Here is a 12,907-nt window from a genome sequence, read left to right as displayed (position 1 = left end):
GGCCTTGGCCCTAATCATCCGGGAAATCATAGAAACCAAGGGCCTCTCCATACGTCTCCAGCCATCAGTGCTACCAATTCGGCTGTGGTGATCCACTGAGGGTCCCCATATCTCCACTCCATATAGCATGGCTGAAGTGACCAGAGCTTTGTTCGAGGTTCTTGAAACTGAACCTGCGAACACATCCTCTCTAGTCTCCCCAATGCTACATAAGCTCTGGTCAATCTGGTCTCCGTTGCTCTCCTCAAGGAAAATAGTGGGCCACTAAAAACCACACCAAGGTAAGTATATGCATCTGTATACTCCACTGTCTCCTGACCATATGTAAAGGTGGGTACTGACCTCCTAACCCACTGTGCTGTGGTGTTAAACACCATCACCTTGGTTTTACCAAGGTTAATAGACAATCCACTGTCCTGTGCAAACGTGTGCAATGCATCCAAATGACGTTGCATCCCCTCTGGAGAATCTGAGATTAGTACAATATCATCAGCATACAATAACAGTGGAATCCATGTCCTTGCTAGCTGTGCTCCTCTGTCACCCTCCCGCTCTACATAGTCCGAAACCTCATCCACATACATCCCAAATAAGGTGGGGCCAGCCCTGTTTCACCCCAATAGTGGAGTGAACCATCTCAGATATACCCTGAGTAGTACGTACCTGCCCCACAATTGTCCTGTATAAAGCCATGATTCCCCAAATCAGCTCTGTGGGCACTCCCATCTCCTATAGTCTGCGCATTAGTCTGGCTCTCGGTACTGTGTCAAAAGCTTTGCGGAAATCCACAAAGCAACAATAAATCCTCTTGCCATATAATCTGCCCTCCCCAATATGAGTGTCAAGATATGGTCAAGAGTGGAGAAACCTCTCCTGAACCCTGCCTGCCCTGATGCACGTATGCGCTCTCTCTCTGCCCATCTACTCAACTCCTGCTCAAGAATAGATGCATATAATCTAGCCAATGTGTGACCAATCATGATGGTACGATAATTACCAGGAAGCATGGGATCTCTTGACTTGAAGATAGGCACAATCGTGGACATATTCCAAGTCTCAGGAAAACCCTCACATATGGCCCGGTTAAACATCATAGCAATAAGCTCTGCAAGCATATCTCTGGCATGAATAAAGTGCTCTGCTACCAAACCATCATGATCATATGCTCTCCGAGTCCTCATCCTGTCAATAGCTTCCTTACCATCTCAGCAGTAAAGAAAGCACATGTCTCTGGGCATGGCTCCAATGGGTCTGGCAGGGGCAGCTATCTTGGTGCTGTGTACAGGGATGCTGCATACTCACCCCAAATCTTTGTGGAGGTAATGTCTGGTGATGGTGAATGCTCATGGAATAGTCTCCATGCCTCGCCTGGGTCCTGACTCATAAATAACTAATACAAATCCCTCTCTAACTGAGCAAGATAAGCCCTCTTCTTCCATCGCACTAGGTGCCGGAAGGTAATCCGTGACTGTCTGTGAGTGGTAACACTCATGAGCACCTCTCTCTGTAATCTGATCCTCATCTCTCTGCACTCCTCATCATACCAACTGTTCTGGGGCATGTTCCCATATCGTCTCCGTGTAGGCTGACTATAGAGATATGCATCTGACGCTGCAGCATGAAGCGTCTCTATCAATATCTGAGTGAGCTCATCTAATGGCTGTCCCGGCTCCTCGACACATAAGCGTCTGTATATTTCATCCGTGTACACGGTGTCAGTCTCCCTCGTAAAGGTATAACGAGTGTGTGTGGAGACTTGTCCCAATGGAGCGATGCTGAACTGAAATGTGAGAGTGAAGCACAAGATAGCATGATCCACTGCTGTTTCAACCGGCCTAGTGCGTACCATAAAATCTTGAAAAGAGGGAATGAGACTGGGCTGAGCCATAACATAACATAGTCCACTGTACTAGCACCATGCTGATGTGGAAAGCTAGTGAAACCGCCCGTTGTCGGGAATCTCTGTAGGCCATGCAGGATGGCCAATCCATGTGCAGTCCCCATGTCTATCAAATACCGCCCATACACTATATGTTCCTCATCCTGTGAGAGTCTAGATAGGCCCATATCCCTAACATCAAGCTCCCTCAACATCTCCTCTGAGGTATCATAAAATGCTATCTGGTTATGGGCGGTCCTGGCATTGAAGTCCCCCAAGAGAATGATGTCACCACCGAACTCCCAAATGTCATCATCCAAAATAGAAAAGGGAGATTGCCCGCTAGGTGATGCATACACTGATGTACTAGGAGCAAAATAGCATATAGCAATGTAGAGATATGTGCCTGTCTCTGCCCTCAGTCTAACCCACATGTACCTAGCCTGCTCATCTCTGCGGACTATATGTATCAGTGGCTGTAGCTCCTCTCTAAACAATACTGCCACTCCTCCTGAGCCCCGTCCTCTATGCTCTGAAACGAGTCTCTTGTCTACATGCTGTCTCCCATCGGTATCCACTAACATGTGGCATGGACTGTCCAGGAGCCTGATGCGTCTCACAGTAGAAGATGATATCCCTCCCAGTGAAACTATCCTCAAAAGCTCCTACATCAAGGCGTAGAGATCCATTACAATTCCAAGTAGCAACTTTGAGTGTAGTCCCATAGGTGTCGCGCCGTCATGAAGAGCGCCTCTCCATAATCACCACTCTACCATCTCTATAGAAGGCCACTTTCCCTTTCTCTCGGGCTGGCCTTATCTCGGGCATAACTTCTTTCATGTGGGCAAGTTGCGAGAGTGTGAGGTCATCTCCAAGAAATGTTCCCGTCTTCTTGAGTGTAGGACGTCTCTTCAAGAAGTCCTTCTTCGCTTCCATGGAGGGAAAATGAATGATAAGTGCTCTCTCCTTAGAAGATTCCCCACTACCTTCTCTCTTCTTTCCCACTCGCCATGCCTTTGTGTGCATGGCTTCAATGCTCCTTGGTTTCTCCTTCCGCATCATCACGGTCTTTTAGACCGGACACTCGTACATGTAAGGCCCGGGTCTTCCTCCTTTGCTCCTCTTCAAGGGTCATGTTGATGATGGTGGGAGTGGGGATGGGTGCTGATTCTTTACCTTTACCTTTCTTGGCGACCTCGATCCATTTCTCTGCCTCGTCCATCTTCTTTTGTGTCTTTGTGATCACCTCCACCCATGAAGATGTCGTCTTTTATGTTGCTCCTCCTCTCGAATGATCCTCATTTGTTCCTTGATGGTATTCAGCTCTTCAATTAAGGAGGGCTGAAATTTTCCATCCTCAAGCTTGCTTTTTGAAGTGGCAACTCCTTTTTGAGGGCTGAGATTTCAGATTGTTCTCCACCTTCACGAGCTCCTCTTTAAACCCGGTCTTAGCCATGACTTTTTGCAAAACTTCCCACAGCCAATGGATTTAATCCATGACACCAACGCGAAACAGCAGCAGCAGGGAGAGAAATGAAATGATATATTAACGTCCTCAAAAGGCCAAAATGACCTATGAGACCAAAAAGGTTACAACAATTGGTGGATCTGATACAATGTCTGTGTAAGAAAAGCTAAAACAACTAAACAACTAACTGAAACTAAAACAACAACTATGAGGAAAAGTAAGGTACTATTAGCTCCTAATGGATAACATCTGGGAAGGAAAACGCGAGCAACAAAGGTAAGCATCATATACATCACTATCCAAAGATGTCTCTCATCGATCGATGGCGGATATCCTCAATGTCCTCCATGGTGAGTACTCTGACTGGATGTCTCCCATGCCGTGCTAGTATGGTCCTGATCATCTGTTGTAGTCTCTGCCGGTGTCGGGATGGGTCTCTCATCTTGGGGCGCTTGGACCGCCCCAGCTCTATAGCGCGATCAATTAGTGTACCTTTGGTGCGGCTATACTCTGGGGCTAGCTCCGTATTGTGTGGTGCAAAGAGAGAGAGAAATGAAATGTTATATTAACGTCTTCAAAAGGCCATAATGACCTATGAGACCAAAAAGTTACATCATGGTGGATCTGATACAATGTCTGGATAAAAAACTTGAAAATGAAAAATAAAGATGATACTACTGGCACCTAGAAAATGAAACTGGAACAGGAAGGTAAACAGAAACCCTTATAGGGTGTGAATATAGTGAGGGGGGGGGGGTACGCTATCGAGGTGAGTGGAGTACAGTGAGGGGATACAATATCATATGGGACGGGGGGGTACACTATGGAGGTGCCTCCATCTCATAATATGTGCCGCATCGGACGCTGGCGGATCTCCTCAATATCCTCTGTGGTCAGCACCCTGATTGGGTGTCCCACATGTCTCGCAAGAATAATCCGAATCCGCCGCTGCAACCTCCGTCTATGCTGGGATTTCCTCCTCCGTAGTCGTGGGCGTCTGGACCACCCAAGCTCAATCGCACGATCAATCAGTGTACCGCTGGTGTGGGCGGTATCCATGTCCTGCTGTGAGAGAGAGAGGTGATGAGTACAATGCCTTTTTGTAGGTCTAAAACCACATCTTATGACTCAATACAATTGCGCGCGCGCGTGCACACACACACACACACACACACACACACACACACACACACAAACACACACGTGTTGCCACATGGCAGACTTATCTCCTCATAAGAGGTGTTTTATGTGCATACGCACAGTAACAAATATAAGGGCTGTATCACATTGATGAAGCTCCGGATATCCCAACAAACCCCCCTTCAAGGTTGTGAGACCATGTCTGCCTATTTGTAAACCCCAGTTTGTGTGTCCATGTGCATGTGCATGTGAACACTCTCTTATGAGTGTGAGTGTATGTGTGTGTAGTGAGCAGTGATGTCGTGGAGAATGCCATGTGTCATTGTTTTAATGTGTGACCTAGTCAAAAGGTAAGGCCTATAAAAGCAATGTATTTGATGAGGTTGTTAATCAATTCGCTATTCATCGACTCATGCAAGTTTCTCTCTTGAGCAGTGTTTCTCTCTCTATCTCTCTCTCTTTGCACCACACAATATGGAACTGCTCGACCCCAACATAGCCTGCTTAATCCCCACAGCCTGCTGTGCAACTGCTGGACATAACATGAGTCATCATGCACACAACACCACAACATATGATCCATAATGCATGAGATGACATGTAAGCAATATTTATCAATACATATAATGCATATCACTCATAATTCATGACACATAACTCAAACCATGACATGATAAACAAACATATGGCTCAAAACAGGACCCATTTCTAGATTTTTTTATTTCTTTTTGGTGAGGTTCATTTCTTTCATCACACACACCTCATGGTTTAAAGCAAGGGAGGGAGGAGGAGAAGGGTTTTGTGGGTTACTGGGTGGGTGAGTTGGTCGAGGAGGGGAGGTGCTCGGGTTTGAGCTTGCCCCCCGCAAGGAAAGGCACAAACACGTCAACCGATGGGCTAGAGCTGATTAGGCTCATTATCTATTGAGTTGCCAGAGAGATGCCTGTATTAAGTTTACCTCGTGGAAGCAGGAGTGAAGGTTTCTAAGCTTGTTTGTCATCACTGTTGACCGCAATGAATATTCTAACGTAGTTAGATTTGTGACAGATTTCAGTTAATATTGTGGAGAAGTCATTAGATTTTCTAGCTGTAGTGCATTCAATGTAGTCAAGGAGGTTATGATATTGATAGTGAGATCATAATAAAGCAACTGTGCTATGTTGCATGGTGGTATGTTGCACGTGTGTATAGACTTCAATTTTTCCTTCCATGAGACAGTTTTCTTTCTCCCGTCACCACATTGGATTATTGGATATTGATTGATATGGTGACATGCTGATTACATTAGTTTTGTTCTTTCCAGATGGAAATGGTTTCAAGACCAGCACGATGAGATTAGGTGCAGATGTTATTGTTTTCAGCCGTTGTGTGCGAGACAGGTTTGCTATTTTTCTTCGTTAATTTATGTTATGATAAGCGCTTAGCAGAGGAAGCTTATTAATCCTTTAGGTTCTCCTGTTGTATAGTTCTATTTCACAGGTAACCTAGACATTACTGATTGGTCTCTTTTCTCTTCTGTTCGTTAATTCTTTGTGTTTTCTGTACATTTTGATGAGTGTCCCTGGTTTTCAGGTGCACTACTCAAAGTGTGGGTCTACTTTCATACACGTTTCTTCGAGCTACTGCGCACGAAGATATAGTAGTTCCCATGGTAGCATTTTCTCTTTTAAGGTGTTTTAGATTTTAGCTCCATTGAATTAGTTAAAAGTGCCAACCCTGCTTGGTGAATTTGGACCTGAAGGTTGATTTTGAGTTATTGGATGGGAAGCCCAAGATGCTCATACGGTCTACCCGAGAAGATTGGCTAAAAAACTTTTCCACTGTGCTACAGTGGTCTCCTTATGCTACTGAAACTGAGCTTTTGAAGCAGGTAAAACCAACTTCACTAGGAAAGTATGTGCTTTCAGTATGTTTGGCAAAAAGTCACCATTTGGATAGCTCTGCTTTTTTTTTTTTGGGTATGATAAAAAAGAAACGAGTATGCTAATTTTAGGCTCACTATGTCAGATTCAGTTTTTAACACACTCTGCATCAGGCGTAGCATTGCCCATCAGCATGTCTGCTGACGTGAATGTGTGTTCCTAATGTGAATCTTCTGTAGTTTGATGACATTGGGCGGCATGGAACAAAGTTAATTGTTTACAATTTGTGGATGAATGATGATGGTGATCTAGAGCTGGATTTTGACACAGACAAGCAGGTAAAGCGCATGCAATTTTTTTTTTGTTTACCTTTTTTTTTTGCTTGCAAGGCTAGAAGGATGAACTAATTTTTCTTACATCAATGTAGACATAAAACTGCTTTTTGTGCTCAAATGACACATTGCCTTGCATTTGGTCATATTAAATGGTTGCATGGTCTTTTTTGCAAGAAAACAAACTTGCTTAATGTGGATTTACTTTCATACCCAAGCTTGCTTGCTTTCTCTTAACACTTCTTTCAATCTAGGACATTCAAGTGAGAGGTGCTTCAAAACTGGATAAGAATGATGCACTGCAAAAGCAGTTAACAAATAAGCATATTGCAAACAGACTTCGATTCTCTTTACGGGTGAGTCTTGAGCTGGTTTTGCGTTTTCTACTTCACTTGAACCTATGTTTGCATGTAATTGTCAAACTGAGTTGGCAATGTTTCTTTCCCACTACAGGCTTACTCTTCTATATTGTACTTGCAAATGCCACCAAACTTCAAAATTATTTTGCGCGGCAAGGTTGTTGAGCATTTAAGCATTGCAAATGATCTCAAGTTTGCAGAACGTATCTTGTACAAACCTCAGATGGGAAACGCAAAGGATTTTGCTTACAAAGAGGTAAGAACTTTACCGCTCTCCTCTACAATGCTCCTGCCGTTCAGGACTTCTGAGTTACATATTACATTTTCTGTGTTGTTGGATAAGCCACATTCAAGAAAGGGTGTAACTGTTGCAAATTGGAAAGGAACTGCTAATTTACTCCAATACTTGAGAGTAGTGGCTAGGCTCCAAGGGTTGAAACCCATCCAAAACCAATAGGCTGCAATTCGAAGGAAGTACTACAACAATCTGCCCAATAATGCACTGATTTGTAGCTGGGCAACCTTTCAATATGATATGCAGGGATGCATCATCAATGTCTCTATTTAAGGGTTCTCTATCTTCCTGTAAGATCAGCCATGTAATCCTATTCGAGAGGAGGTGTACATCCATGTTTCTCCGCATTCACCTTCAAATTCTATTCATGGAGGTGGGGGAAAACTGGGTCTTCACTCCGGGAACAAGAGTATGCAGGGTATGAGTGAGTCTTCAGCTCCTCCTAAGGCAGTGAATACTCAAGACCATATCATGGCTGAACGCAGGAGGAGAGAAAAGCTAAGTCAGTGATTCATAGCATTGTCTGTAATCCTGCCTGGATTAAAGAAGACGGGCAAGGCGTCTGTCCTTGGGGATGCAATAAAGTACGTCAAGAACTTGCAAGGGCGGCTCAAAGCACTGGAGGATCAGGTTCCTAAGATGGTTTCCGTGGCTGTACAGAAATCTGGTAAAGGCTCTGCGGATCCAAGTTTAGTTTCAGACACAAAGAAAGATAACCTTTAGGGTTTCTGCGGCAACCTGATATTCAAGTGCGAGTGATTGAGAAGAATGTGCTGATTTGAGTGTATTGTGACAAGATGAAGAGTGTCATTGTGAAAGCTTTTGGGGAGCTTGAGAAGCTGCAGCTATCGGTCATCACAAGCGGTGACTGGTCCGCTTCCAGGTTACAAGCGGAAGGCTGATTTTTCCGGGTTCATCACGCGGAACACTGATCCGGTCTGGGTTGGCAAGCGGAATATGTATCCGCGTCTGGGATTAGCAAGCGAGGGTGTCGGGGGAGCTGGGTGCTGATCCGGGTGCGGAATCGGTAGGGTGGCGGAGATGGATCTGAAATTTGGCTCAGCTGCGGAATTGGAATCCGGTTGACAGAGTTTGGGTGGTGTGGATGCCGAGTGGAAGCCGGAAGTCGTGCGTGCGGAATCTGATTCCGGGGCGGCTGGCAGAAACAGCGATCCGGAGTCCAGACGGCGGATGGAGTTTGAGAGTGAGTTGGCAGTCCGGGTGCTTCCCGGATCGGCAGTTGGGTACTCCTGGAATCAGCGTGCGGACTTTCGAACTTTGCACTGAATGGAAGGTTTAGCAATGCGCCCTTTACTACTTGTGCGGGTGGGAACTGGTTGCCGATTGTGGTTGGCGTCCCCCCAGCACTCACCACGCCTCATCTTGTCTTGTTGGGGCGCTTATGGTCATAGCAAAGTGAGCCTGGTATGTGTCGCCATAGTTGGTGAAGATGAGAGGGTGCCTGCCTTTTGAGTCAGAACTGTCCAGCTCTAGGGCAGCGGCGGTATCGGCACATTCAACACAAGGCTATGGCGGCCCTTTCGGAGAAGTGTGCTGAGGTGGATGGCCTCTGCAGAGTTGCGTCTTGAGCTTCTTCTTTATCGCCTACAGCCTCCTCAGCAAAACAAGTATTGCAACTAGTGCTAGTACAGTCGTGGGCACTTCCCCATGCGCCAGCTCTCCAAATGGGGTTCTCTGTGTTTTCCTTTTTCTTTTGTGGTTTCTCTGTTAGGGCAAGAGGCCACTAACACTTTGACGACCCACGAAAGGGGGTTCTCTATCGTGGGTCGCCAAAGTGTTAGTGGCCTCTTGCCCTAACAAAGAAACAACAAAAGAAAAAGGAAAACACAGAGAAAACCCAAGGAGTATCCATTGCAACATCTCACAAAATCCCTAATCGTGAATGCTCTAATACAACAACACACACACACAAACTCTCTTAGTGAATGATCCCAATGCCCAACCACATAAAGTAGGTAGGCACACCTAACTTTGGCATGCCGGCTCTATAATAAAGTGCACCGTTCTGCTAGCTCTGACATTTGGCAGTGCTGACATGCGGCTGTCCAGCTGTTGCTGCGGTGCTGGCCCGCGGCTCAGGCTAGCCTACGGCTAACAATTTGGAAGTATCCATGGAATATCATCGTCATGAAAAACTTAAACTGAAATAGGAAACCTAGTAGGTGAAGCATAGTCACAGGGGACGGAAGGGACGGACTGTTGGAACGGAGGGACGCCGAGTCGGGACGGTTCAGGAACGGGGACGGCAGGGGACGGTTGGACGTCCCCCTGGAGGCGTCCCTCACTAGGGACGGTGAAGGGGACGGCAGTGGGAACGGGGACGACTGTGGGGGACGGCACTGTGGGGGGACAGCAGGGAGCCATTCTGTGCAGTTAGACTGGTTTCTATTGCCCGTTTCTAGCCGTTTGCTGGGCCGTTTCTAGCCGTTTGCCTTGGCCGTTTCTAGCCGTTTGTCTTGGCCGTTTGGGGAGGCCTTGAGCCTTTGAGGCCTTGAGGCTTGGGCCTTGGGCCTTGCCTCTCTCTTGCCTTGAGGTTTGGCCTTTAGGCTTGGGCCCAAGGCCCCAAGGCTTGGCCCTTGCTTCTCTCTCTCTCTCTCACTTGCCCTTGTCTCTCTCTTGCCTATCTAATATCTATATAAGAACAAGGCTACAAGGCTACAAGCACACACACACCCCTTCAAGTTTTCAAAGTTCAAGCAACTCTCTCTCTCTAGTCTCTCTCCCTCAAGCTTCTTCTAACTTAGTAACTTCCAACTTCCAAGCCTCTCATATACTCTCTACTATCTAGACTCTCTCTCTCTCTCTCTTCGCCCTCTCCGCTTCGCTTCTCTCTTCCCACCCGCTTTCTCTCTCTTCGCCCCCTTTCTCTTCGCTTCTCTCTCTGTCTCTCTCTGCCTGCATTTCGCTCGCCTGCACCTCTGCGCCCCCTTTCCCTTCGCCTCGCCCCCCTTTCTCTTCCCACCCGCTTTCTCTCTCTTTGCCCCCTTTCCCCACCCATCCTTGCTCAGGCCCCCAAGGCAGCAACATAACTCTCCCCTGCACCTGTAGCTGAGCATCTTGTAGGTCGCATTTTCTGAGTCTCCCCCAAAGGGGAGAGGGTACCCTTGAGGGGGGTATCGTTCCACCAACAGCCCTCTCCTTTATCAGCAGCAACATATGGAAAGTAAGAAGTCTTTTGCCTCAGTTATCGCTTCACGATTACCGCCCATTCCTCCACCCGTGAGCAAGCCGACACCATGGGAAGCCTACCTCATGCAAGAACTGAAGAAACTCCAGGGAGAATTAGCAGCACTGAAACACGAGACTATCAAGAAAGATGAACAAATCAACGAACTGAAAGTGCAAGTGCAAGCCATGAAGACGAAGCAAGAGGAAGCACGAGAAGGACCCATACCTACAACACTACAAACAGAAACGACAAACCATGTTTCGAAGGTAAATTCAGTTAACTCACAAGATTTTGTTAAAGAAGTCATATCAGCGGTCAAAGAAAAGGAACGAATGGAAAGTAACAAAAAGGTAATCAGAGTCGGTGGTCTTTCTCAAGGCTGGGATAGGGCAGACATAGCTGAAGAGCTTCGAGAAGACTACATATTAGATACAGATGTACTTACAGCACAACTGAGCAAAGTAGACCCTATCTCTATTAAAGCAAACAAGGTCTCTCCAAGGGACAAAGGTATGGATAGCTGATGAACTCACCCCGCTACAACTCAAGAACAGATCGGCAAAGCTGAATAAAGTTAAAGAAGCAAGAAAGAATGGCAAATGGGCAATATACAGAGGAGGACAAGCAATCATTAAAGAATTCCGTACCCCACCCCCCTCAAGAGCAAATCCATCCATGGATGAAATATATCTATTTTTATTTTCAATCTCAATTTCGAACTAGATGCAATAGAACCCATTGTAATTTAAACTCTTAAAGAGTAAGAGTTCATTTTGAGTTATTTTTTTTCAGTTTTATGCCTCTTTGGCATCGGTACCCAGAGTGGAATGTAAATGGATGTATCTAATCTGTCCCATAGGTCGGATTCGGCCTCCCGTGGACGTTAATATAACTTTCTTTCTTTCTTTCTTTCTTTCTCTCTCACCTCTCCCTCAAGCCTCTTGAGTCTTCCAACTTCCAAGCCTCTAGGCCTCTCTCTCTCTCTCTCTCTCTAGTAGACGTTACAGCTTTCTTTCTCTCTCATTTTGTATCTACTTAATTATTAATACAATCAACCGTCAACGCCTTCACTCTTTGATTGGCGTATTTTGTTAATATGACTCAAAAGCTTACCATTTTATGTAAATTTGTGCTCATTTTGATGCACTTCCAAAGTAGAATAAGTGTAGAGTAGAAAAGCTTTAAAAAAAGTATTTTTTGAGTGTCGTTCCCTACTTATGGCCGTCCCCCGTCCCCGTCCCCGTCCCCCGTTCCTTGTGACTATGAGGTGAAGTTGAGACTGAAACCGATCCCGTCAAGTGGGAATTGACTTTGTTGGACACCCACACGCGTAATAGCACAACTTAATATCACAATTTGAAATGGACAACATAATAACAACTTGAAATTGAAATGAAATAGATGGACACCAGCACTGGGGCTGGAACGGGCCGACTCCCCCTCTAATATATGATATATTTATTGGGAGTATTTAACAAATACAATTCTCCATGGGTTCAAAGAACGAGATGATGTCCATATACAAATGAATACAGTACCAAACAAAAGGCTCGAAGTAGAACGACCACTAGCGTGGTCTAGTCTCTACGGTCCTGTGCCTTCACTGGACTCCGCGGAGAGGAGAGCCGTCGGCCGCCTGGCTGTCACAGTCACTTGGCTGCAAGGAGGAGATGGAGGCGCCTAGTAGCTTGCTGTAGACAGGCGCACAGTCGCCTGGCTGCAGTGGAGAAGGGGCAGCCGCCTGGCTGCAAAGCACAACTTGCAGGAGATAAAGCGCACAGTCGGCTGAATGAAGTGGTAGTGCAGCCTGAGAGGAGATGGCAGCTAGCCGCCTGTAGAGTAAGAGGAGCAGCCGACAGCCTGTGGTGTAGCCGCCTGATGGATAGGGAACGCCTGGCTGCAGCCTTCGCCGTCTGTGGTGCAGAAAACAGCCGCCCGCTGAAGGACTAGCACAGCCACCTGCGGCAAATACAGCCGCCAGCAGAGGTGGTGGAGATGGCGTCGCTTGAGAACATGCACAGAAGATGGTCGCCGGCTGATGATCTCCACGAAGGGTGGTCGCCTCTACTATAGATGTTGGAGGGGAATTAACGATTAGTGCTAGCTGGCTCCCCATGTTTGCATGTTGGGCGGCCAGCTCTAAGGTGGTGTGGGTAGGTGACCATGCACCCACCCCCACACACACACAAGTTAAGTGTGGCTCCCCACCTTGGCTCCTAAGTGGGTGCCCACTCTTAAGTGAATGTGAACATATAACCTTATAAATTGAAAGGTTAGAGAATAAAGTATTAAACCAACATGTGCAATACACTTACCACCTGTTCAAACTCGTCAGAAGCCAGAGCAAACTTTACGACTCACTGGCAGGCGTCAGCGCTCAGT

General features: G+C 46.4%; 1 protein-coding gene across 13 annotated transcripts in view; it reads left to right on the top strand.

The window, feature by feature from the left end:
- The window catches only part of LOC147626114 (protein MICRORCHIDIA 2-like), a 109,667-nt gene that overhangs the window by 76,542 nt on the left and 20,218 nt on the right, over positions 1 to 12,907 (top strand). For all 13 annotated transcript variants that reach the window (XM_086817683.1, XM_086817681.1, XM_086817687.1 and 10 more), the window contains 6 exons: positions 5,791 to 5,866; positions 6,060 to 6,138; positions 6,229 to 6,357; positions 6,589 to 6,687; positions 6,936 to 7,037; positions 7,135 to 7,296. In XM_086817683.1, coding sequence (XP_086673809.1) covers positions 5,791 to 5,866; positions 6,060 to 6,138; positions 6,229 to 6,357; positions 6,589 to 6,687; positions 6,936 to 7,037; positions 7,135 to 7,296 — 647 coding nt within the window. The remainder of the gene's footprint in view (positions 1 to 5,790; positions 5,867 to 6,059; positions 6,139 to 6,228; positions 6,358 to 6,588; positions 6,688 to 6,935; positions 7,038 to 7,134; positions 7,297 to 12,907) is intronic.

The sequence above is a fragment of the Cibotium barometz genome, chromosome 23, assembly GCF_041138505.1.
Source record: "Cibotium barometz isolate CiBa-2024 chromosome 23, ASM4113850v1, whole genome shotgun sequence".
Lineage (NCBI taxonomy): Eukaryota > Viridiplantae > Streptophyta > Polypodiopsida > Cyatheales > Cibotiaceae > Cibotium > Cibotium barometz.
This window is presented reverse-complemented; position numbering and strand designations above follow the sequence as displayed.